Below are 27942 nucleotides of genomic sequence, written 5' to 3' on the forward strand. Positions count from 1 at the left end.
CTTTGATCAATGGTTTTCCATTAGAACTCATTACTGTTATCCACAGTTATTTGAGAGACCCTGACAGCAGCCTCTTTAGAATCTCCACTTGCTAACAATTGTCTTGTTTAATGGAAACTCTTGCTAGTGTTTCAACAACACAAATTACATTCGCAACCTGGCTCTGATACCATGTTGATTTTCTTGAGGACTGCTGCAAATGTATTAGCACTGCCTGTTAAGGTATGTACATTCCAAATGGCAGCCATCTATTTTATATTGAATGAAATATTGATAGACATGTCCTGTCATATATAAATAGTTTAAATAATATATTCATTAATATTTAAATAATATAATAGTTTGTTATTTAACTACACACACATATATATAAATATCACATATTTAATATATGATAAATATGTAACTTCAGTTTAGTCTCACGAGTTAATCCAACTAAAGCTACCAAACCTTAACAAAAGCATGCTTATAACAAATGGCCATTCCACTCTATCATAGGCCTTCTTAAAATCCAATAGAATCATAGTCATGCTTTTTTTCATCAATTGTAGACAAGTTCATGGTTTCCCAACTAGTAATTAAATTTTCCAATATGTATCTACCTTTCATAAAGCTAATTTGAGTCTCATAAATGATCTTATGAAGAATCTTTGCAATTCTTCTAGCTAGAAGTTGAGCAATTATCTTATATGATAGGTTAAGAAGAGTAATAGGCCTCTAGGATTTTACCAGCGTCTTATAATGCCCCTATTAATATTCTCGCCCAATGATCCCCTATCAAAAGCATCTTCATAGTGTTAGAAGTTTCATACTAACCCATTCACAATTCTGCTTATAGAACTCAATAGGGAACACATGTAAACATGGACACTTCCCATTAGCCATTGATTTGATTCAATTTCTTTTAAATCAATATTTTACTCCAACAACTTGGCATCTTCCTCAAGACTTTTTTGGTGATCAGATTTAAACATCTTCCTAAGGCTTTTTTATTCTTAACCCCTTGTTCTGATGTAAACAAGTCTTTATAGAAGTTATAGAATGTTGACAAGATCTCTTTGTTATCTTTGGTCAGACCACTGTCTATTTGAATTTCCTCAATTAGTTCTCATTTTTTCTTGGCTACGATGTGATTGAAATAGTATATGGCTCCTTTGCCCCCCTCTCTGAGCCAATTCATCCTAGCTCTAACTCTTCGTCCCTGAATCTCAAAATTTTGAATCAAAGTGGTGGCGCGAGTGTGGTCAACTACATTCTTGCGCCTACTTCTGTTATCCCTTCCATCACTAGCTTCACAATCCCCCCCCCCATCCAATCACTCCATCCTTAGCCTTTGTGTTTGCTTCACCCCCCACCCCTACCCCTGCTCCACCCCCACCCTTACCCCAGTGCCCTCATACCACCTTCCGCTTCTCTGATGGCAACGACTACCTCTTCACCCTCCACCTCACACTACTGCTCCCCCCAAACCGCTTTACTAATCCCTCCCAGATCTCATCCTTATCTGATCTAGTTGTTGATGTTATCTAGGAGTCGGCCCTCCTCTCCATCCCCCACTGCACCTACTCCCTCCTCAGCCACGCTAGTCATAAATCTTGTCTTATGAGTTGTTGGTTCAACGTTGAGTGCAAATCTTTCCATCGTTCCTTGCATGCATCCTTTGCTGCCCACTCCCCCTCGTACACTCAATTGCGTTCCTCGTATCACCGCCTTATTCGTAACAAGAAGCATGTATTTGTGGCTTCACAATGTAGATCCCTCTGCGACACATTCCCCTGTGACCCGAAATCCTTTTAGCACACTTTGTTCCCCCACCATCCTCCCCTACCTTCCACCCTTGATTGGCACTCCTTGGTTTTGCATGCCTTCGTTCTCTATGATATCCCTGGCTAGTGACCTACCGACCCCACCTCCCCCACCAACTGCCATCTTTTCACTCCCTCCGCAGTTGGTGAGGCCATCAAACTCATGAGATGTAGCAGAGCTGCCGACGAGGATAGTTTTGAAGCTCAATATTCTGATTCTGTGTCCCATCCTCCCAATGCTCTTCAACATGGCAGTGTGTATTGGTTTCCCTGCTTCTTGGTCGAGGCATGTGATTTACCTGATTCACAAATCTGAGTTGGCATAGGACCCTGACAACTACAAGACCATCATGATCGAGCACACTTTTGCCAAGCTCTATGCCACGGTTCTGAACATTATTCTTACCAGACAGCTTGATAGGAGACAATGTTGTGCTAGAGGGCAGGCTGGATTTCATGTAGATTATCAGACTATGGATCACATCTTGACCTTGCGAGCTGTCATTGAGGAGGCCCGACACCGTTCTGTGAAAGTCTAATGTTGTTTCGTAGACTTCCATAAGGCGTTTGACTTGGTGCCTCGAGGGGCTCTCTTTCAAAGACTCGGAGATATTAGTAGCAATTATGAGACTCTATGAGACAGTGGTTGGTTGATTCAGGACTCCGGAGGGATTGTCATATCCGATCCACAACACCATCAAGGTGAAGCAGGGCTGTCCACTCTCCCCTACATTATTCGACATCTATATTGGTGAGCTCTAGGCCTTCCTCCGCGAGACCTCGCTCCTCGAGGATGGTTGTTACTTGCACCAAGTTTTGATCTCCATTCTCTTGTTTGCAGATGATGTGGTCCTTCTGGCCTCCTCTCAGGAGGGGTTCCAGAGGCTTTTTGATGGAATGGCCTCATTTTGTGACCAGAGCCAGCTGACAATGAACTTGAGCAAGACTCGGGTTATGGTCTTCAATTTCTAAAGACTTCACATCTCCACTTCAGCTTCCAGGGTTAGCAAATTGAGATTGTCTCCTCATACACTTATCTCGGGGTCATGTTCTCCAGTCCTTGTTTTAGCATGAGACTGACCCACCTTTTAGAGTGCCAAGGGCATGGGCTCCCTCGCCCTCCTAGAGAGAATGCTTCTGACACCACTTCTAGGACACTAAGTCCAAGCTATTTCTCTTGGACTCTCTGGTTAGACCCATAGTTCTTTATGGTGCAGTGGTTTGGGGACTATCTTTTCTTGACTGAGATTGGGCCTCAATCGAGCTGGTGCAGACCCTTCTCCTCCACCAGATTATCTGTTGCCACCGTTACACTCCACACAGTATTGTCTTGGCCGAGTTCAGAGTCCACCCTTTCCAACTAAGTGCCATTTTTTACTTGATTTGGTTCATTCACCATCTAAGAGGCTTTGCGGACTTGACTGAGGGTCGGCATAGATACTCGTACCTTTCTTATTGTTCCTCTAGGGACATTGCCAGCTCAGCGGGGATGACTAGGGCTCATTTTTGGTATACCCAGGCCACTATCTTACTGAGCTTGATCGAGATTGACATTAATCATCTTTCGCTATACTAGTTCTCCTTGGATGCTCCTATCCACCTCCTCCCCTCACGATAGGAGTTGACTGGACACGTAAAACTCGACATTTATAGGCAGTACATTTCCACAACTTGGATCAGCCCTCCTGGCGGTTTACGCCCTCGGATGGCCTTCTACTCGGAGCACTTTCTTGAGACTCATGATGATATTATTGTTTGTCCCTCTTACTTGAGTTGCTGCCAGAGTCATGCCCTCCGCATCGCCTTGGGATCTTTTAGAGTTGGATCCCACCGACTTTGTTGCCAGACTGATCACTATTGACCAGAGAGGAACATGTGTGCCGCCTTTGCACCATATCTGAGACGAAGATGGAGACCCATTTTATCTTTAGGTGCCCCATCTACTATGAGATCAAAGGAAAATTAATGTCTATTCAGAGATTGCAAATCCCTCTCGACCATTTTTAGTTACTCAGACCAGCGGTGTTCAACGCTCTACCTCCGAGAGACCTCCCAACTCAAAGATCATACTTTACAGCTCTTGTTCCCTTAGAACTAGACCTTGGATCAGCTCATCACTATCTTCTTTCCATCCATGCCCACTTTTGGGGGTGGAATCTTCGGACACACTAGATCGGTCAGACCTTGACATGGCTTCCTCGGATAGCAACACCCTTCCCCCATTGCTACATAGAGATAGCGACGAAGCTAGGCCCTGACCCTTGCTCCTTCTAGGCATTATCCCTCTATGTGAGATTTCTTTGTACCAAGAAAGGACTAAGGGTCCTTCTCTCTTTCTTCTTGTTGTTTCCCTTTTTCTTGCTTTCATGTTACTAATTTTTTCCTCAGATGCCGTTTGGCGCTCCTGTTGATTTATTTTTCTTCTTTGTACTATTGTATCTTTCAATCCTATAGGCCCTTGTTGGTCTCTTGTTGGACATTAATATCATTATCTTATCTTATCTTAATTCCATCTTAGTACTGACCAATTCCTCTTCTAGCTATTTATCATTGCCCTTTTCCTAAGGAAGTTTTTCAATGTCATTACCTCTCCTGAAAGTATACTTCATCACTCTTCATCTCTTTAGCTTTCTTTTACCAATAATTTGAGACATCTTTCTCCACTTCTTTGTATGGTGATCCCATTGCTCTCTAGGTGAGCTTCTAGAATTGCAAAATTTGGACAGGCAAGTAGCTGTTTTGATGACTTTCATGGAGTCTTCATCTTGAAGAAGGGAAAACATTTAGTTTAAACAAGCTATTCTTCTGGTGTGTATTGATGGCGGAGTATTGTTCATCCATGCAAATACCTGTGGAAATTGGTGAATGGCCAAAAATTCTAGTCAGGAAGACCTTAACAGGGTAGCTTCTAGGAGAGTGAGAGAAACAAAAGGTAGTGGCATTAGCATACATTCTGTCCAAATTGACCCTTTGTTTCCCAGATTGGTTGTTATACCATGCGAACCAAATTCCATCTTCATCATTCTTCCTTTTCTCCATCGGGTGAACAAGTTTAAACATCCTTTTGAAATTGGCCCAGAAAAAAGATTCATTTCCTTCCTATATTACCCCACTGATGTTTTTCCCCAAATTTTGTCACAAGCAAATTTCAGAATATAGATGATTTTATACAATAAATTATAAAATACTAACAATTAACCGGTAAAATACTCACATTAAATACTTCTCTTGTTACATTATAAATCAACAATACAATAACATGCACAGAAATTCCAATCTTAGAAACAACAACAACAGTCATATTGGAAACACGTAGAAAAGAATCTAACAAATGTGAACTCGTATGTAAATTCACCCCCAATGCTGAATACGGTTGGTGTCCGATCTGACGAGTCAAGCCTAAAGATTTCTTTCTTCAGATTTAGAACATGAAGCTGAACAGTTCACAAATTCAAGACAAAATCAATATCCAAGCATGTCCAAAATGAATTCCTTTTAAGGACCCAACCTACGACTCTTCAGCTTCCCCATTCCTATCCTTGTCTTCTTGCCAATTCGTCTGTTATAAGCCCTTTTTATAATATCAATTTGACTTTAATAATTCTACACCAGGTCCTCCGATAGTCTATATATATATATATATATATATATATATATTTGGGTTGACCTATCAATGCTCTAAAAAAAGAGACATTACAAACCCCCGTCCTTGAGATTGATTGTTCTTAAGAAATCATGAGTTTGTAGACCAATACCAGGATCCCAAATCAATCTACAGGTAGCTCTATATCCTAATTTGATGTCACATCCTGCCACATTGTGAAGGAAGGTGTCCAAGAACAACACCTCTATCAATAAGATCCACGGATCTCAAGTTAACCTGAGAAATACCGCTGCCCCTGTTTCCTGCATTTCTTTGAACATAAGTGTGTCAAGTCTCAGATAGTGAAGTAACTCACCATAACCCACATAATACAAAACGTCCATCTTGTTAACTCCTAGATCCCAAATCCGACTAGCGACACGATCTTGGGTGTAGAAATAGATGTTTGATGGGTCACCAAACTACGGAATCAGCCAACGGAACAAGTAGATGTCAAACACACATGCTACATGCATGGAAACCAACTCATCATGTCTCAAGATGTTGCTGGAATAACTCTGATCGGCATCAGGAATGTCAACAATGTCACCCTTGGGCCATTGAGCTGGAAATGTAAACATCTCATACATAATATCCCTCAAGTAGAAATGACTCTACAGATCTGTATACAACTCAGTACTTTTGTAGACCATGCTAATTCTGAAAATATAATGATAGACCAAGTAGGGTAACCACTGATAATTGAAGAAGGCATACAGATAAATTAGCACTTGGTAAATAAATAGCTGCCATCTCATGAAGACTCGGTGATAAATCCCTAGATAATCTGTAGAAACCTGATATCAGTATACATTAAGGACAATTATGAATTTCCAGCATCGCCATAAGTATCATCACTGAAATTAACATCCCCATCAGAGAAATGATCATTATCACTCATAGTCTCAGAAGTAGAATCTCTCGGTTCATCTTTATCCATATGATAATGTGAAGGTGTATAACTGCTGATATAAAAATCAGAATTCTCATAGTTGACTTCTTGCTGGTCCTTAAGGTCTTCTTTGCCATAATGTGTCTCTTTTGGACGAGGTGAAGTGGAAATACTATTTTCAAACTCATTCTCAGCAAGGGTATGAATCCCTTCTACCATTTGTATGATTTCCTTGAATTTAGACTTATGACCATCTTCCAAGGGAGTAGCTGTCATAGAAATGTAATATTCAGCTTGATATAAGGAGTCATACTCAATTGTAAACAAAGCTCATCTACCTCCTCTTTTTCGTCTGTATGTTTGATAGCTATATCCGTGTCTTTGATCAACTTCTAGTTGTCTGATTTCATTCTTTCCAATGCTCCCTTAGGAGTGTGAAGGTACGCACTATTGATTCCATTCGTTATCCCCTTCTCCTTTTCAACACTATTAACTTCCCACAAGGTTTTTTCAATTTTTTTATGGGTGTTGTCAAAATGTACCAAGGCTTCAATGACCATATTAGCTGATACTTTCAGCTTATCCTCCAAATTATATGCTTCACAATCATCAACTGGAAATTGAATTTCTGACTGGTCCTTCAAATCAGCCCCTACGGTAACATCATCTTGCTCTACTTCTTGAATACTAGATCATGTTCAGCTGCACCATTTTTAGAATTGTTCTCCATCTCAAGATGCATTGACTTATCAACTATGATATTATGGTTTTTAAATTGTCCATTCTCATGGAGAGTTTAATTTTTATTTTTGGAAACTTCTTGTAGATAGGCATCCTCATGAAAAGACTTGTCAATAACAACTTCTCATTCACCAAATAAGAATCTGGTATAATCCTTACATTCATCCATAGCTACTTCCCTCTCATGGTATCCATTAAGTTGAAGCTGTACTATGGAGTTCTCTGCTCTTGCAATACTGATCTGCACTTCGTGGGTTGACTCATCATTCTTGTTGACCTTACAACTATAACCAAGTGACCAAGTGTGCTAGTAGGTGAAGCAAAGCTGCTATTTCGTTATTTGATTCTTGCTCCTTTTTTGGTGATCCTGCAACCTGTATGCCCATAGAAATTAGCTCACTGTCTATGATGTGATTCTGAAACTCTTCTATTTTATGTTCAATCAAGTCCTCAGTGAACAGATAAGCCATAGGTGAGATCTTCTATTCATCTCTCTGAATGGCCAATGAATTTGATTGTTACTGCTTGTAGACTTCATCGTCCTCATCATCAGTTAGAGACATGATTGTTTTAATGCAAATGTTCACGTGGTTTGGACTCAGTTACCGGGTACTGGTACAATTTTGGTACTGATTCTTCCAGGGTACTTCATGGGTTCTCTGTGGGTCCTTCATAGAAGGACACGCAACAAACGTGGGCACCCAAGAAGTACCCCAAGGCAGTAGGTTAGTTTATGTATCTATTTCTGGTTTGTTCATCAGCATGCTCTTGGCATCAGCTATAGATAGTGTCTTGCAACAGCTTGCTAATATTATTCAAGTTAAAATTGGTCTACGTAATGCCCTTAGTTTATGATAGTAGTGAACAACAACCTAATTTGATTCATTTGATGGCCAAGGATTGATTTTTTTATATTTGAAGATCTGAGTATATTACTGTTGATAAATTTGTATAACCCAGCCAATAGTTATCTTTGTTGATCATGTTTGAATTGATGTCAATTTGTAATGCATGTAATCTGAAATTATGTTAGTAATACAATTATTTATTTATAATTTTATTGGCCAATATGGATTTATGAGCATCACTCTTCTTTTTGTATTTGTAACATTGATGTTTGAAAATAAATACATACATATATGGACAGACGAATCTGCAAGGGGGGGAAAACTGTCGTACCCACATACCCGAACCAGAACCGGAATCGGCAACTTAGGGTTTGGATGATGCCTTCTAAATTCTCTTAAGAAAAGTTTAAACAATTGTAGAATCATTTTGTCACAGCCAAGATCCAAGATGAGAATAAAATATCTAGTTTTTGCCATTAGTTCCCTGAGTTTATCCCTCGAACCAAAGGTAGGATGTTTGACATCATGTAGTCCCTCTAGGCTGACCACAATCAATTGCATGACCTTCTTGAAGATGCTATCATTATATAGTGTACTAGGAGTTGTTATCTTGATAATTCACAGAGTTAAGAGGCAACCGCTAGTCTTATCCTTTCATTTGCAAGTAGACTCTTTACTATCTTTAGTCCAATTTAACTTTGAATGTTGAAATCTCCCATAATGAGTCCACGTGACAACTAAACAGATTGTCACTGTCTTCAGTTAACAATACTATTCAAAATGGTTTCTGAATTGGAAAACTCACAAGTTTTGTCTTTACTCAAAACAGACTCAAGGAAAGTCCATGCAGTATTCCTGTCCTCAAGAGTTACACTCTGAAGAGTCTTCTACAAATAAAAGCGCTGCCAAGGAGCTCCATCCGCAAGCAACTCCTGCTCACATACTATCGTTTATATCAAATCACTATACACAATTCTCTGACCAGATTTGTAACAGTAAAATATTGTTCACTTGCTCTGCAATAGATGTTAGTTTTTGGCAAGGCAGCTCCCTAATTATTTCTTCAACTTCTAATTTTCAAATACTCTTGTACCTCCAATCACGTACGCATCCAAAAATAAAAAATTTGATATTCAGTCTGTCTTTACTCCACTAAGGAAGAATCATTTTCCAATAATGAAGGTGAGCTCACGATTTTCTCCCATATCACTGCACCAATTTCTTAGTGACGTTTTGAGTCCCATAATTCACACACAGAAAAATTGTGTCTTGCCCGCTGCTAGTGCATCTGCAACAACAAACAATTCCTTCCAGTGTGTAAACTTAATATTGGCAAATCAACACAAAACCGTTAACCCAACATGGCATACATGGGCTTCTCAAGTATAAGTTAAACCATACAATATCTTTCAGGACTGCAAGCACCAATAGCACATGAATTATTGTAAATATCAAATACCGTCAAAGTATAGAGCTTCCCTCATGGCACAACACATTATTTCCATTTAAAAAATTTGTTGACAACATTTTCAACAACAAATATTCTCTTCATGCTAGTGTTTGTTACCCCCACGGTGCTCCCTTGACAACAATCTACTAATGTGCTCCACTTAAAGTTCACAGAATGAGTGCTTCTGCAATTTACTTTGTGACTTGAACTCTGCCATTGTAAACTCTCCCAAAACTAAGGACCAACTGAACTTTCAAAGCTCTCCTTAACTCCGCAAATGTAGAACACGATGAGTATGATTTGCTCTGAACTTCACCACAATGAGGCATTCATGACAATAACAGAGAGATGAACTCTGGTCTTGTTCGCCTTCAATCGTAGAGGAAACATAATGATATCGAAGCCAATGCAGAAAAAGAGTCTCCCTGGATGTTTGTAATTCTTGTTGTCGAGAAACATAAATATATGTGTCAAACTTTAATAAAGCCGATACAATAATCAGTTCTTTAACTATGTCCACAGTTATATATGTGCACTTAGATGATAGAAGCCGCACGATATACATGAACCTTTATTTCCTTACAAGATAAATATTGGGACCTGTACATGGTAATGCATAAATATGTCAATACTGAGGTCATGTGTAATATTTATTCATGACTCTAATAAAATTATGACGAAGTCACTGTTATTTGCCTTTACAATTGACTGTTAAACAAATTCCTCAACTATGACCACCAAACACTGATTTGAAAACTCTACCAAAGATTCAAATTGTAGTTATTTCTGAATCTCACAGGCGGGTAGGTTCAATGCTCTGATACCACTGTATTATCCCACTGGATGTTTTTCCCTATTTTTTCTCACAAACAAATTTCAGAATACAGCAGATAATTTTATGCAATAAAATACCAGCAAATAACCAATAAAAAACTCCTAAAATAGTTCAGAGTTCATCATTGAATTATAAACCAACAATACAGTAACATGCATAGAAAATCCAATCTTAGAAACAACAATAACATCCAGATTGGAAACAGGTAAAAAGAACTTGTAACTCCAAATGTGAACTTTGATGTGAATTCACCTCCAATGTTGAGCCTGGTTGACATTCGATCCAGTGAGTTTAGCTTCAAGATTTCCATCCTCAGCTTCTGAACATTAAGCTGAACACCTTACAGATTTCTCCAAGAGAAACTCAAGACCAAATCAATATCCAAGCATGTCCAAAATGAACTCTTCCTTGTTTTAAGGACCCAACCTATAGCTCTTCAGCTTCCCCAATCCTGTCCTTGTCTTCTTACCAATTCATCTTTTATTAACCTCTTTTTACGATATCAAATTGACTTTAATGATTCTGCACTAAGTCCTCCAATGGTCAATATTAATATATATTTGGGTTGGCCTATTAATTCCCTAATGTCCAGAAAAAGGGACATTACACTTTCCAAGAGTGACTCGTTCCTCCACATTTGCCTTCCTTATTTTCGATCATATTAAAGTGTCTCACAACAATCCACTATGTAGTAGGAAGATTGTTATACAACCACTCCTAGAAACAAGCTTTGTCTCTATAACCAATAGCAACACACACACACACACACACACACACACACACACATATATATATATATATATATATTTATTTATTTTTTATTTATTTATTTTTTTTTTGTTGTAGACTAACACCATTTTGTCCTTGTAATTGAATAAAATCCACTAGGCCTTTTGACATGGAGAGACCCCCTTTGCCTCAATCTTCTAAGCCCATTGGGGACTAATATGGAAAGTAGTTCCCCATTTCCCCTCAGCATGATTAGTATAGAGACATGTACCTTTATCCCACAATTTTTTTAATGTGTTATAAGCATGATACCCATAACTTTGATCTCTTGCAGACATAAGATGTCTTTCTTCAGAAAACTATTACACCATTTCTTGACAACATATTTCCTATTTGGCATTTCAAGACCACGTACATTCCAGCTCTGTAGATTCATCATCATGGATTTTTTTGGGGGTTTTTGGTTCTTGTAAAGTTTGTTAAAACATTGAGGCACTATTGAGTGAAATTGTTTATTTCGACCTCCTATAGTGTTAGAGATCAATTGTCTTTCTATGTGTTGGTAATCAAAATCGCCGGTTAGAAACCTACGAGCCTTGCCTGCTCGATGCTGGGTATCTAACTAATTTTGGCCAACTTAACAGGATTAATCTAATTGATTCAAATCCTCTGCGCTTTTGGCTCCGCCAGACCAAGGCCTGTTCACCCAAATCCTGGATAGAAAACACTCAGATCCAAGATGATTTATAGCGGATTATAACATAAAAACAAACTCCTCAATTGGCAAGTGTCAAGGAAACTTTCTGGATTGTGATTAATAACTATTTATCTTTAAACTTTGATTATTTTATTAGATTTGTGTGTTGCTGAAAGAAAAAATTAAAACGAATTACTATTAAGAATAAGATTCAAACTTTTCAAAAGAAAAAGCTAAAGAATTGCCAGCATATGGGTTGAAAATCATGAACAGATTAATGATCGGTGCCAAATTTTAATGGGTAATAGAGTCAAACATATATTTCTTATATACAACTTAATGATATTGATGATATTATATTGGTTGGTAATTCAATTATTACGATGCCACAAATTGTTACACTTTTGCATATTTAGACTAGTCTGCCATGATTTAACCTTTACATGGACACAATAGATACAAATAGAGAAAAGATTATATCCTGCAATATTTGTATTTATCAAATCTAAAAAGCAATGAACAATTCAATGTACCTATCAAAATAGTAAATTATAAACGAATAATCACCAAAATCATAAAAGACGAGTTATACACATTCTAACTCTAAAACAAATAAAATTCTTACTGATTTTATTGCTGGATGGTTTGTATTGAAGACATTCAGATTTGTTGATGCTTTATTCAATGCAGCTTGATCACAGACAATTCTAATATTTTTGCTCAACAATTTTCAATCTCCAATTGCTTTGCTCAATGCTTCAACAATTTCCCTTTGAAAAAATTCAATAATATGTATGCTTCAAAATATGCAGGGAGTTTCAAAATAACATGGGCTGTATATTTTGTAAATTTTACATTTTTCCTATTTATACAAGACGAAAAGGCACTATGCCTTTCCCAAAACAAGGCGTCTTTTCATAACAAGTAACTGGTCGGTGAGTTCTTGGAATTACTTGTAACATAACCCGATATTGGGAATGAAAACCAACAATTAATAATTTCCTTAGCAAGTTTAGAGTAACTGTATTATACGGGACATGCCATCGCATAGTATGAGTAAAGTCTGAACTATGAATTCCTCCTCCTTGTGATACACACAACACGATAGAGGAAGAAATAACTGCCACACATAAATGATTACATGAATGTATTCAAAATCTGCCATTTCCCATCGTATCTCAACTTCCTAATCTTGATAAAGCGTGTACAGGGAATCTAGACCCGATTATTAACAGTGAGCATGCAATCGTCATCTCCATTTACGCACAGGAAGATTTCTTCATCATCCACTTATAAGCTTGACGTGCTTACTGAACTAGGAATGAGCAAGATATGAAACAGATAACATTGCCGTAGGATGATCTCTACGTTCTCTCACGAACTCAGCCCATCGGGTTGATTTCATTGCAATACATAGGTATGATTAATAAAGTCTTCTCCATTCAACTTCCAGCATGCATAATGTCTTCCAATGGTTCCTCCTACGTGTTGATCTTCAGGCGGAAGTTCTTTTTACCCGAAATATGTCGCATATGTATCTGCAAAAAAAAACATAAACACTTGTTAGATTCAAAGCATTAAATAAATTGTAAACTCGTGCTGGAAAATATTCATCGTAATTCCTAGGATGTCTCTTGGCGACATCATCATCATCCTGTATCATCTCCACACTTGTTATGAAACTCCATTGTACATGTCCATTTCATAGGTTCCTTGCAAAAAGTTCAAAGAAAAGGATGCAAACTTTCGAAGGTATAGAAACCACAAAAAACAAAACCTTTCAATGAACAAGTGACAGTTATGTAACATGTCTTTTCAAAACATAAAGGCTATGCGGATACAAAAAGGATCAACCAACTAGAAAAACATAACGAATGCTGTTGAAAGATGAATACACACTCAACACTAAGCACTTTCCAGAAAGCATGATAAAAACAAAATGCTTTACACTGAATGATGCTTACATTTCAAACATCATAATGAATGACGGTGACAATTACAGAGATGCGCTGATTTTAGAATATCAAATGCGAATGAGCCCTGCTTGGGAACGAAATGACATGGGCAAAACTGCTAGTAATGGCAATATAACAATTTAATGCACATTGCCTCAAAGGCATGGATAAGGATGACAATTATGAAGAAAGACGGAAACAAGCACCAATGCAAATGACACCCCAAGAAGCTATGAAGCAAATGTGACAAGATTGAAGGTCCATAGACCATGTTTTGCAGAGAAGCACAAACAACAATGGAAATCCATTACTAAGAGAAAGCAATCTGTTGCGCATTACAACTGATTAGATTGAGAGGTGTTATGCTGGTGTGAGACCACAATTGAGAACCACACACATATGCTTCAAACAACCGCCCATACACAGAGAAAACAACATAGGAAATGAATAACTGACGCTGAAGGCAGATCATCACTATCACACAACAATATGAACGAGTAAGAAGCGAACACAATAACAAAAGCATGGGTCACAAAAGCCAGTGCAAAGAAAATAATACGAGCCAAAATCAATAGAAACGATCACAACTATAACTTGAATGTCATAAAGGCAATTGTAAAAATAAAATAAAATAAATAGCAACATAGACATCTGATGAAGACCAAAAACTGACGGAGACACAACCTGTCAACAGCAAGTAGAAGAATGCCTACATCTGATTTGGGAATCTCATCCCTTGCAAACCTAGAAAGCACCATCTCATATAAAGCATCAGCAACTAATTGATTCTAAAGTTTTGGGTTCCATCACTATGAGTTGTCTCTTTTTCCAAGAATTTTTACTTGGATACTCTATGAGTTGTTCACCTTCTTCCATCAACATTTTTCTTGACTCCTCATCGGAAATAATCTGTTTGTCATCTTTTTACTTGAGGATGGAGGTATTGGGTTCATGAGGGGAGAGTACTTTGTTCTAGAGTGATTGTTTGAGACTCGTAATTTTATCTGCCTTTTGCTTTATGCTTTCAAGCGCAATTTGTTTTGCATTTTTCCTAGCGGGGACATCTATCATAACATTCTCACTAGGGGGAGGATTGGGTTGATTGATAACCGAATGAGCCATTATGACTCATGAATGATCTTTTTACTTGCATTAGTAGGGATAACATCAAAATCTTCTTCAAACAAGGGATTAGCCAAAGACATAAGTTTTCCTACTAGCTTATCGTGCTCAAGGATTTCAGTTGTTTCCAATACCTTACTTTCATTATTAGGGTTTACATTAATCTCATCCCCATTTGCATGATTGATCTTATTTGGAAACTTTTCTTCATTTCTTTCACTACTCAAATTAGGGTTGCCATCATTGCTTTTTTTAATCTTATTTGGACACTTCTCTTTATTTCTCTCACTACTCAAATTAGGGTTTCCACCATTGCTTTTTACCGAGACATGAAAAGTTTCCTGATCGTTCTTCAAAGATGAGCAATCCCTCTTTTTGTGTCCGTTAAGCTTGCAATGAAAGCAAGCTCCCAACCTTTCTAGAAGGGCTATTTCCCATGAATAGGAATCACCATCAATATTCAATGAGATGACCTCTAGAAAGTCAATTTCAAGTTCTAGGGCAATAAAACTTTGGTATTAAGGTGTGCACGAGTTATTTTTGACTCTTTAACTTGAAGGGCCGACCCTAAAGACTTCAAAATTTGAGGGATAAAAGGCCATAATTCAGGTTGAACCACTTTTAATTCTACGTAGTGGGGGGAGGATTGAGCCACAACTTAAGATGTAATATCGTGGTTAGATATTTATCCCAATTTCTCACAAAAATTCTCAGAAAATACCAACAAGTAAAATCATGCAAAACTTTCAGTTTTAACCAACAAAAGTACTATAAATTCTAGATTTATATGGACCCAAATATGTTATTGCATTTCAATTTTCAGCAGTACAAATAAATAACCAACAATAATATGATTATCATAGTCACATTCTTCAATAGAATAACAATCAACTCCAATCATACATATAAAAAATAACAAGTATATTGGAGAATAACAAATAGAGTTTAAGCACAAGCAAGACACATGATATGACATCTCTTTGTGTCTCCACGGACAATGGGTTTTCATCCACTGTCTTTAGGTTAGAGAGTTTTCGTCCTCAAGTTGGCTGAAGCTAAGCTTCCAATTCTGTAAGAGAAGAAATCTGAAAACCCAATCCAATATTCAAGCATGCTGAAATGAGCTAATTCTTCTTCTTTTAAACACATTCTGGTGACTCTTCATATTGCCTTGCTTGTCTCTTCATTTTTATTCGCTTTTTCTTTTAGATTGTCCTTTTTCCACTTGAGAGAATAATATAGCCTTATAAGAAATAAATGAATTATGCATTTTAATTAAAAGTCACTTTATTAAAACTCTGTAATCTTTAGGCATTAAAATAAATAACCAATCAAACTTTGAAACCTATGTATGATAGCTCATCAGAAAGATCTTCGCAAGACGTTCCAAATCCCACATTGAAAAGCCTAAAATATGGAACCCTACTAACTTTAAATAGTATGTATTTGGAAACCCTTGCTATATCAACTTAGTTTGACCCAGTGTATCATAGGTACTCACATCCCCCTTCCAAACCTCGAAATATGCATCCCTGAGACATCCCCGCATCAAGTACTTCAGTACTTACTACTTATATACCCCCACCTCCACCATGCCTCCGCTGGGATGGGTACTTGAATTTCTATTTGAATTTTGATTTTTGAATGTTACTATTGGGTATGTAATATGTTTACTATGTTGAATGTTCAATGGTTCTAGTTCATGTTGTGATTTTTTCTGTTTTCAAGAATTTTAATTTGGTATGTTCTACTGAAATATCATTTCATAACTAACATTTCAAGTTCTATATGTATCCTATACAACATCCGCCCTTGCCCCCACCTCCCCTTGTCGCCATCCTCTAGTTGTCCCCCCATCGTCCCAAAAATGAGGTCCATTTCCCCTCCCATCCCGTAAACTCATCTTGACATACCTTAGTACTAAGCCAAAATTTGCACTGATCCCTGTAAAGTCCTAGTTAGCCTACGGGACCATTGTGAAAAGGGCTAATGATGCATCAAGAAATAAAAGCTAAAAAATGGGGACTACAGTCCTCCTCCCTTCCCAAATATTGCTTGTCCTCTAGCAGTTTGTATCTGCGTGTAGTGACCTAAATGCCTAGATCCCGTATCAATCTCAAAGAAGCCACTCCACCAAATTGTTGTGCTACTTAGTCACAAACATGTATAGAATTGTGAAGCCGCTCATCAATCCCCCACAATAGCAATGCACCAATCATACTTATACCAAGATTCCAAATCATACCATTTGCATGATCTGTCGAATCAGCCTACCAATGTTGCTATCATAAACGGGAAGATCCTCAATCCAATTGAGAACCTCACTCCTACTGAAATCACAAGCACCACTAAGGTCAAATGAAGGTGGGAGCTCAATATTATGCCAACGAGCTACCTGAAACATTACTAACCGTGTGAATGTTCCTCTCGGGTCCTACATGCAAAAAGGCCATCCACCTTTCCAGTTGTTTGTAATATCATGTCTGTCCATATCGCTATTATGTGGAATAACCAGGATGTCCAACTGCCACAACGTTGTCCTCTAATAAGTATCCCAAGTTGGTGACTATACTGAAGAAGCAAACTAGTAACACTGTTGGACATGACTTCCTCCTTCCTAAAGGGAAGCGTACCAAACCAATCACCCATCCCACACCTATGTAGGTAAGTCCTTTGTAGGTGAGTTGGATAGAAAACAAAATGCATCCCTTACAATGTGGCCATAATGTGATGCACTAATTAATTCCCTTAGGAATCCTAAATCAGCACTAGGATTCCATATCTTTCTCTCTATACCAGGAGTAATACATTGCAGATCCTTGAATGAAAAGATCACACGATCAAATACAATCAGCATACCAAACTCCACAATCCCATACTGAATAGACTCTACCCAAGTGTCATCATCACGCTCAACTTTTGTGATGGTAGAGTTACCATAGGCAATGGATGATTTGTTATGGTAATGTGGTTGAGTTCTAGCTGTGTGAAAAGGAGAGCCAATTGGGAAATACTCATCAACTTTGTCCTTTCTTTGTATATGCTCCTTGGCCATACTAATAGCCAAGTCTCTATCTAAGGCTGATTTGTGATCAACATTTTGTCCCTCTATCAAATTTGACAAGGCAGCCACCTTCTGGCCACAATCAACATCAATCTGGAATGTACTTTCCTTAGATATCAAGATTTGGGACTCCGGATCAATCAAAGAGTTGTTCCATCATTCAACTCAAATATCCAATGAACACTCATCTCAAAGAGTAAGTTATCGTTCAACTTAAGTTCTGCATTTTATTATGTTTCATCCAATCAACACTATGCTGGATCAAAGGATTAACATCATAAGAGTGAATATCCTCATGCCTTTCCTCAGTTGTTGCTACTTAAATAGTTGATCCTAAAGATGATTCATCAACCCTAGAGTCATTAATCGAAGGACGTGATGTCATAATGCATGGAGACTCCTTTGAATTAAAAAGGGGACATTACACAAGTTTCCTTTTGGGCGACCAAGGAAAAGTCCTAAATAGAGCTTGTCCAACATTCCAGAAAACTTTCTTAACAATTCTCACTTGCATATTATGATTTATTTAAAACACACCAAACAACCCATTTTGGATCATTGCACTGAAATTCACAAGAATGCCAAGTTTTTATCCCCATACATTATTAAACTAATCATCTATGAACTTCCTCACAGGTAAGAATTTAATATCTATACAAACAAAGAAAAATGCAACATTCCGCAATTGAGATTTTTCAGATTCAACTGCCCTTACCATGTCCTCATTCAAAGACAATGATAATGTTTTCAATCCTGGAAGAGGGACCTTAACCTTTTCTCCTCTGAGATTTGAAGTTTGGATGAAGCCTCCATCTCCCATTCTATGTCCGTCAGTGCTGACATCCATTCATCCGTCTGCACCCATGGATGGAATTCTAAGGAATTTGCCATCAAAACTTGTTGTTTCTAGACACTTTGTGACTCATTGTTCTGCCAGAATTGACTTGTAGGACAATTTAATTGTTTCTTCCCTGGGCTGCAATTTATCCTAATCGTTAGCTTTTGCATTAATGATCCTCTCACTTCCGTCATTACCAAGTACATTTCTATCCACTTTCATACAAAATATCAAGCTAGAAAACCTTCTGTGAACTGGACCCTATATGGCACAATATTTTTGAAAAGAAAGCACACATGCACAGACAGGGGAAAACGTTAATACATCAAACACGCAAGATAAAGCAAACATAAGCAGATACCCAATTAAGAATTAATGTGACGCATGCCCTACAAGTCAGGCACACTCAATGAGGAGACACTTGTTCTCTTTGTCTTGCCAATGAGATTTTGAAAACTTGCCAGCATGTCTTTGAAAAATCACCATGCTTTTCCCTATAAAGTTCACTAGTAAATGTAAAAAATTGTGAGTTTTTTATAAAAATATGGTGCAAACTCATAATTTCTATTTTCTAACTCACAATTGAAAGAATGTAAGTTCCATTGGTGGTAGAGTTTAAAGGTTGCTCCTAGACCCTGTGAGAGTTTATCCATCTTGATCCTTTTGGGGGCATTGTCCCTAGACCTTGGTGACGGATTCTACCCCTCAACTTTATTGGATTCTCCACTCTTAAATTCCCATTAGTTATTGGAATTTGTTTTTATATAAAAGCTTGATTACAATGAGGGGGTGATAGAGAATTGAGCTATAACTCTTGAGTGTGCCTACTAGGACATTATTATTGCACAAGTTGCCAAAAATCTCTTTACATGAGGCAACTTATACATATTGCATGTGTCATGGTTAGAGGAAGTGGCATTATAACTCATTAGAGTTGAACTTGTTTTTTGGTCTATGGTTGTATTAAATTCTAATTTTGGTTTACATATGATGGAAATTAGTACTATGCTGAACAAATTCCAGTAATATGTGTATTAGTGAAGAATATTTTTGAACATCGGTGTATAAAGCATTTGACAAAATTCCGAAGTTGGGGTCACTACATTTGTTAAAATGGCCTAAACTTCTAATGCCCACCAAAAGTAACTAACTGTTACAATTAGAAATTATGAATTCTGAAACTCAAACAAATGATTTGCTAGACTCCTATAACTTGGACCTTGGTCTTATTATGACCTTATTACATTGTTTAAGACTCCTAACATCCCCTTGGAGTCATTTGCCCCCCTTAGTGCCATTTCAGACTTTTGATCACATGGTCCTTGCAGGACCATTAGGACATTTAACCTTTACAACATGATTGTTACATCCAATGGCCATTATAGTCCTTAGTACATCATAGTTGATCCCTAAGGACCCTGGTGCATCACTGGATTTCATGAATGTTTTGAAGTCCCTCCTTGGCTCATGAGGTGCCCCTGCACCATACCTCCACCCCCCCACAACAAAAGAACTCGTCCCAAGAGTAAAGGGATTTGGTCTTCGTGCCTCCAATTCTTCCTGATGGACCTCTAACATGTGTCTTCCCACAAGACCTCTTTGATGATAACAACTCATCCAAACAGTTGGATCTTTTCTTTGAACCTGCATCAAACTCATAACACATATTAGAACCTAAAAGCATATTTTAAATGCCCTGATTTGGACAGTCCTTTCTTGACTGTGTTTTCTCTATTCCTGTGACTTGTTTGGGGCCCAACTAATCTGTCCAACCTGAGAAATATAAAGGTTGATCAGTACTCCCAAACTGCACACTGATAGGGCATGCAATAGTCCATATGTTCACAGAAAATGGATCATTATTAACTGCCTTCTCAAACTGATATATGTGATCAGGCCTGCAAACTGACCACTCTCCACCCCTCACTCCATTCACTTCATCCCTCTAATCAATGGTGTCCCCTGCTGCATATCAACATTCTGTTTTGCTTCAAAACACATAATGCTGGAATCATTGCCCCCACCATCTTGCAAAGGGGTGTGCATGTACTTCTTGTTGTACTTATGCACAACATAGCAGTTGGTATACCCATCATGCAATGTCTTCCTTGGGTATTGCCAAGGCCTTCCTAGAATGATGTGACAACATGTCATGGGGACAATATCACAAAGAACCCTGTCATGATAGCTCCCAATGGAAAAATCTACACAAGCCTGCCCTTGGATTAGAATATTTTGTTCACTACTAACCCATGTGGCCCTATATGGATTCTCATGAGGAAATCTTTGCAAATTTAACTTATTCACCATTTCATATAAAATAATGTTATCATGTGACCCTGAGTCAATTATTAACTTACAGATCTTACCTTGGCTCTTGCAACAAGTTCTGAAAATGGATACCTTTGGCTTGGTCTGCTACTGCAATGGTCCTTTCCTGATCATTAGATACTCTCTCACTTCACTAGGACAATCCACCATGGGGTTTTCTTCCCCCTCTCCCTCTTGCTCTAAGTTCACTCTCCTTTCATTATTCTTGTTTTGTTGTTCCAACTTAGGACATTTGAAAGATGGATGCCCTATTTCACTACAATTGAAACATCTGTCAGTAAACTCTCCTCTCCCTGCTCCAAATTTGCCTCGACTTCTCAAACTCCATTTCTGATCAGATGTGAATTCTTTGCGCTTATCTCTGTCATTATAATTATCTCCCTCCTCTACCCCTGTTTGCTCCTCTACTACCTTCTTCCTCTTCACCCTTGCTTCAGCCCTTATTGCTAGTTGAAAACGCTAGTTGAAAACATTCTCCCAAGTTTATTGGCATTTGCAAACCAATATCTTCCTGAACCCTCAATCCATTAAGGTATCTTGCTACTTTCTCATCTTTATCCTTTAATCATCCTCGGATACTAAGCTTGTGAAATTGCTCAGTATAGGACATAACATCCATGTCCCTTTGCTTCAAACTCTGCCTCATCCTCTTCACATGTATGTTAAAATCTGAAGGAAGAAATTACTCCCTTATCATGGTCTTCATTCTTCCCCAAGTAGTGATCTTGTTCATACCTCTTGCCTAAGTCACAAGGTTCGAATTCGAATTCGAGTTCGTCGATCATAAAATTCAAATGAAATCCGGCAAGGTTAAAAGTTCGGAAAAAAAATTCGACATTAAAATTTAGTTATATATATTTATATATTTTTAAATATTACTAATATATCCACAAAATTGTTAAAATAGTTTAACATTGTTAAATAGTTTAACTAAATAACTCAATATCAGTTTAAAATTAAATAATATTATATTAAATTACAGTATTATGTTAAAATTCATAAAATTCGGATGACACTCGGAAAGAGTTAAAATTCGCTGAAATTCGAATCAAAAGGATGAAATTCGGCAAATCCTGTGACTTAGCCTCTTGCCACTCTTTCACTCTGAATACTAGACCACCATGTCAATGCAGTCCCTCTTAACTTGGTTTTTGCGAACTTGACTTTCTTTTCCTCTTCCATATCTTCAAATTCAAAGTAATTATTAAGGGCAGCTAACCACTGCAAGACCTCTTCACTATCCATATTGCCTTGATAGATGGGTATATCAATATGTCCCTTGCATCCTCCATTTCCTTTTACTGCTTTCAATAACTTTTTTAATCTCATTTCCTCAGGATCATCTGCTTCATCTCTGTCGCCCTCCTGCTGGTCAACATCAACCCCTTCTACCTCTTGTTCATCATGTTCTTCTTGCTCTCTCCTAGCCCCTTCTCTCCAAGGCTTCCAGTCTTGCCATTAATGCAACATTTAACATTATCCCTTCTCATTTGTCTCATCTCTCTTTCCCTTATAGCCTCCTGCTCTCTTATTTCTCTTCTTTCAGACTCCAAGGTTTCTCAAGTTCTTGGTTCTCCCTAGCCCATTGTTTTGGTGGCATCTTGACCAACCTACAACTACACCCACACAAACATTCTTCTCCCTTACTCCCTCAAGAACCTACTAGTGACTCTGATACCAATATCACCGGGAGCTAAATAGATTATACTTCAAATCCAATTTGGATCCACCAAAACTAGAATGAATACCCCAAGATGCCAAGTCTTCCAATGCTTTCAAGTGCCCTTAAAGGCTCAAATCATGAACTTAACTTCCCCTACTTGTCCCAACTCCTTTAAATGTCTTATCTGACTCAAAATGACAGGAATAAACTGGTTTTGAAATCCCACAAACAGATATTGTGCACTAACCCAACTTCTTGCCTTTTCTAGGCCTAGTTCTCAATTAGGTCTCCTAGAACTGTTTTCTCACTTTTCACCCAATCACTTCAAAATACCAGACAAATAATTGACTGATCTAGATACCCTTTTTGAAGTCCTCTGACATATTTCAAACTCAAGTATGGTTTCTTTGGGCCAATTGTACAGACTGGTGCTGATCGTATCAAATTTAGGCCTAATTAGGCCACTTTTACAAAGCAAGTGTATTATATTTTGAAGATCTGACCTTGCCACTTTCTACAGTCTCCTAATATGTCCCGAAACCAAAGATTTTCAAACCCACTTCCCCAAATGACCACTTACATGCTTTTCACCAAACCTTCTCTTAAATAGGCCCAAAACTAGGGCTTTCTAAAAACCTAGCAAAAACTTGCTTCCAGATCCAAACAAAAGTTGTTTCACCTTTAGTTGGACACGCCAAATATAATGTGTAAAGACAGCACCCCGCTGTTAATGTAGATTTCCTGCTGCTATACCTATGCCACCATTTTCATGCCTTCTACAAACAAACTAGTGAGTTTCCTTTAGTGTACACTTACCAATTCTTCAGTGCATATGGATTGTTAGTAGAACATGTAAATGCATAATAGGAGACCCATTCTACAAGTTACAGAGGTAGAACATAAAGTAGAATGGTCCCAACAACATTTATGCCTTCAAAATGATGTCTTTTCAGCATACATAGTAAGTGCAGTCACAAAACTTATTCAAATATACCTCTTACTGCCTCAGTGGGATTGGTACATGTGAGAACAATGTTTATGAACAATCTTGGTGCATTTCCCAATGATAAAACGCTCACACTTTGATTGAAATGCAAGCAAATAGACTTAAAAACAAAAGAAAAGTGGAAAAACAACCAGTGCTTCTATTCAATGCAGAAACTTCTCCATACAAACTCTGCCTTCATTGATGCCTCTCAAGGCTTATATAGGCTTTTGTAATCAATTCTAACAGATTCTCAATCAGTTGGGGTCATTACATTTGTTAAAATTGCCTAAACTTCTAATGCCTGCCAAAAGTAACTAACCATTACAATTTGAAATTATGAATTTGAAACTTAAACAAGTGATTTGCTAGACCCCTATAACTTGGACCTTGGTCTTTTTATGACCTTATTACATTGTTTAAGACTCCTCACATCCCTTTTTGAACTCATTTGGCCTCCTTAGTGCCATTTCACACTTTTGGTCTTATGGTCCTTATCAGGACTCTGGACATTTGACCTTTACAACATGATTGTTATATCCAGTGGCCATTATAGGCCTTAGTACATCATAGTTGATCCCTAAGGACCCTGGTACATCACTGGATTTCATGAATGTCTTGAAGCCGCTCCTTGGTTCATGAGGTGCCCCTGCACCAAATAACTATATTTAATTTAAAGTCAACTTTGACCTTTATTTTGCTTTTAATTTGGTTTTGTTTAATGTATTTTTAAAGAAGAAAATTCATAATTAAAAGAAATGGAAATCAAGTAGATAAAATGGCATTTCACTGTTTTGTATTCAAAACGAACCATAGTCCTTGCTTTGGTTCCTTTTGTTGGTTTTAAGGTTGAAATTCAAATAATACTTTCTATGCTGGGTAGGAATTTATTTTTGTACTGATCATTGCTTTGAGAACTTGCAATGAGTTGTTTATTCTTGTCTTTGGCACTAATCGATTTCATAGAAATTTTCTCTCTTAATGTTTTAACTTTCAAAATGAAAATCTTTGGAGTATTTCATGTTTCCTACAAACTTAGCATGTTCTCATTCAGTTTTTGGATCCATTTAATGGTTGGTCGATCACAAATGCTTCATTCTTATTTGCCTTATTTTCCTCTACACAGATATGCAAGTATTATGTCAATAATTGTTGTTTGAAAGGGGATGAATGCCCATTTTCACATGATCTTTCAACATTCCCATGCAAATTTTACCATACCGAGGGTGGTTGTTTGGATCAGGATGCATGCCGCTTCTCTCACAAGGTATATTTCTGTTAAGTTGCAGACATCTCATGGTTTACTAACTATTCTAATAGAAGAAATGATAACTATGTTTAGGACCTTTGTACTTTGTTTCAGGGAGCATATATCTGATTTCAATTATATTAATGATTCTTATTGAGACTAGCTATCCAGCATATTCTCTCTCTTTAACAATTTTAATTAGGGTCTATTTATATTTAGACCACTTTTTGATGGATTCACGAGTGGTTAATTGTAATTAGCGGTGTATTTTTTCAGAATATTACAGCAAATGAGTTGGAGAAGATCTTGAAGCGAAGTGAACTAGGAAAACAAGATTCATGTGAGTTGGAAAGTATTCAAAGTACTACCCAACAGATTACTTCAAATAGCATGCAGAAGTCTGACATTCACAGCACAATTTCTGTTGGAATTAAGTCTGTCAGTTCAAATCCTCTGACACCTTCCAATCCGTCCATGGAAAACAATCAACAAGTATATGAAGAAAAAGTAGCCGATGTAGCAATTTTAAATTCTGGAAAAGCTACTTATAATGAATGCATTGAGACTTCAATTACAAAGGAGCAGCATATGCCAAGGAAGAATGAAACTAGTTCATGGGTTTCTAGCAATTCCTCATTCCTAGAGTACAATAGATTTGATGACCTCCTGAAAGATGAGCATGGAAATGAAGGTTTCCTTTCTGCCCACAGGGCTGCCTTGAATGCATTGGCCCCAGTAGCTGACCATGAAGCTAGTTTGATTACACGTGGATTGGTCAGGGTACCCACATTTATTTCAACTGCATTTGCTGCAGCAGAGAGGGTTTTAGATGCTAATTATTCTGGCACTTGTACTCCCACAGACCATAAAGAGGCACAAGAAATGTGCTGTAGTGAGTATTTGATGGATGAAAACAAGAAAACGCCTCCTGCAGGTCTTCTGAACAATTCAAAGAGCGCAATGGAAATTTTGGAAAATATGCTACTTGGTGACAAAAATCCTGACAAACAGGAAGTGTATAGTCAATTTTCAACTTGTAAAACAAATAGAGATACAGATATAAATAAATAGTGCAGGGTGTGATTTAATCCTGATCAACGTTTCTTTGATGTGATATTATTTTTGTACTTTTTAATGATCAACATTCTTCCTTTATGGCTGTATGGTAAAATACCATGTTTCGGAGATTGAGATGAGTTATTTGTTATCTTGATAGAATTTTAATTCTCCTTTTGATAAAATAACTTTGAACCTAAATTCTGGCCATTAAATTCACTGTGCAGAAAAATTAAAATTAAAATTATGCATGATCTTTGTTTCAGATATTAAAATGTGACCTTTACTGACATTTTGATTCTGATTGTCAAAGACTAGTTATTATTTTGCAGCACTAAATATCAAGCAACAAGATGTATAAATATTTTAAGTTGAAGCCTGTGGGTAAACAAATTTGTCACTATAAAATTATCTTTAAAACTGACCTGTTTCGCTCTGTGAACAATGACAACTGTGCCAACAGTTGAAGAGATTGAATCCGATTACTATCAGATTTCAATCTTCCTCTGCTTTGAGAGGGGCAGCTCCCTCGTATGATGGGTGTATTTGTGATTTTTGTGTACTTTTCACCTGAAAGTACGAAAGGAGAAAGCATAAAACTGAACAAGATAAATAGCAGAAACCTCACTAATAAACATATGCATACTGAATGGGACTCCACTATGGATAACTGATTACAAAGGGATTTTAAGTAGACAAAAGTAATGACAAAACACGAACAACAGACCCCAACATACAAAAAGATATGTTATTTAAATGTATTCATAACAAGATACCAGGAAACGAATGTGTTGTCAAATTTAATACATAGAATAGGAAGACTATCAGATTGCACCATTACACAAGATCACTGACTCAACATACAAGAAGCAAGCATTTAGTAAATGATGAACACATTCAAGAAATATGATTGAAAGAGTTCAATAATTTCTTGAAAATATACGAGTTCAAGAACACCCCGTCTTTCCCCTTCATAAAGTCCCCCTGCTGCCCCTCTACATTAAAATTGCCTTGTATTTATAGGCATCATTTGTATAACTAATCATTTTTTAGTTAGTAACTACTTTTTGCACAATTTCAACAAGTTTATTAACCTTACAAACTTCGTGCAAAAAGAGTCAACTTTCCTAACCTGGACAAAAAGTGACAAAAGTCACAATTTACAGAAGAAAAATTAAAGCCTGTTATATCATAGAAAGAACATAGTTGATCTTTTCAAAATGGCAATGTTTATTCTCATTGCAACGAACAACTTGATCTTCAAGGAAACCAATTCCAATTGCATCAAATGACAATCTTTTCCATCCAATTGGAACTATGTCTTCATGTTTGGAATTGAATCCCATATTCTGATTGTGTAGATGTGCATGAGCCAGTTTCAGCATTCATGCATACTTGGCATCCCCTATGTTTACAGCCCTTCACATCATTGAAGCATCTGTGTCGCAGGTCATATGCTTGACTTTTATATAACCATTCTTCAAGCAGTGTAATTTATCTGCAATAATCTTCTTCAATCCGTTGTCCATAAGAGCTTCCTATGGTTTTAATACGAGAGCCCTAGGTAGCATGTTGAACAAACAATCAAGTTGAGTCCATCTTCTCTGGATGAGTACAGAACATTGGAACAATCTCCAATAACTCCAGCCCAACGAGAAGTCTTTTCCAATCACATTCATTATGTGCATGCACAACCAGCTTTTAGATTTAACACGAGTACTGAGATTGAATTTTCACTTTCAGTATGCATGGTGATAATTCCGACCTATACACAACACTGCAGTTTCAGTGACAACTCATAATCCATTATATAGCCCCACGAGGAAGGAGGATATCACTGCTATAGTTTGTCAAGAATCGGATATGATCCAACATCCTACTATTGATAAGATTTTTGGTCGTCGTTATCATGAACATTATCCACTGAAGGCATCTTTCTTGGTCTCTTCCTTTCAGAGCGCTTTGTTGAGAATTTCGTTGTGATCTTGTGTTGTCATGATCACTTATACCTCGCCAATTCTCAATTTAGAATATCGTAG

General features: G+C 37.5%; 1 protein-coding gene across 1 annotated transcript in view; it reads left to right on the forward strand.

Annotated features, from left to right (window-relative positions):
- EMB1789 (CCCH-type zinc finger family protein) overlaps positions 1-26002 on the forward strand; it is a 181087-nt gene extending 155085 nt beyond the window's left edge. The window contains exons 6-7 of the mRNA XM_089800015.1: positions 24725-24865; positions 25124-26002. Of these exons, the coding sequence (XP_089656141.1) occupies positions 24725-24865; positions 25124-25918 (936 nt within the window). The 3' untranslated portion in view covers positions 25919-26002. The remainder of the gene's footprint in view (positions 1-24724; positions 24866-25123) is intronic.
- Positions 26003-27942: the final 1940 nt, after the last annotated feature.

Source organism: Cupressus sempervirens, chromosome 9, assembly GCF_028749045.1.
Source record: "Cupressus sempervirens isolate cs-2001-9-10 chromosome 9, ASM2874904v1, whole genome shotgun sequence".
Taxonomy (NCBI): domain Eukaryota; kingdom Viridiplantae; phylum Streptophyta; class Pinopsida; order Cupressales; family Cupressaceae; genus Cupressus; species Cupressus sempervirens.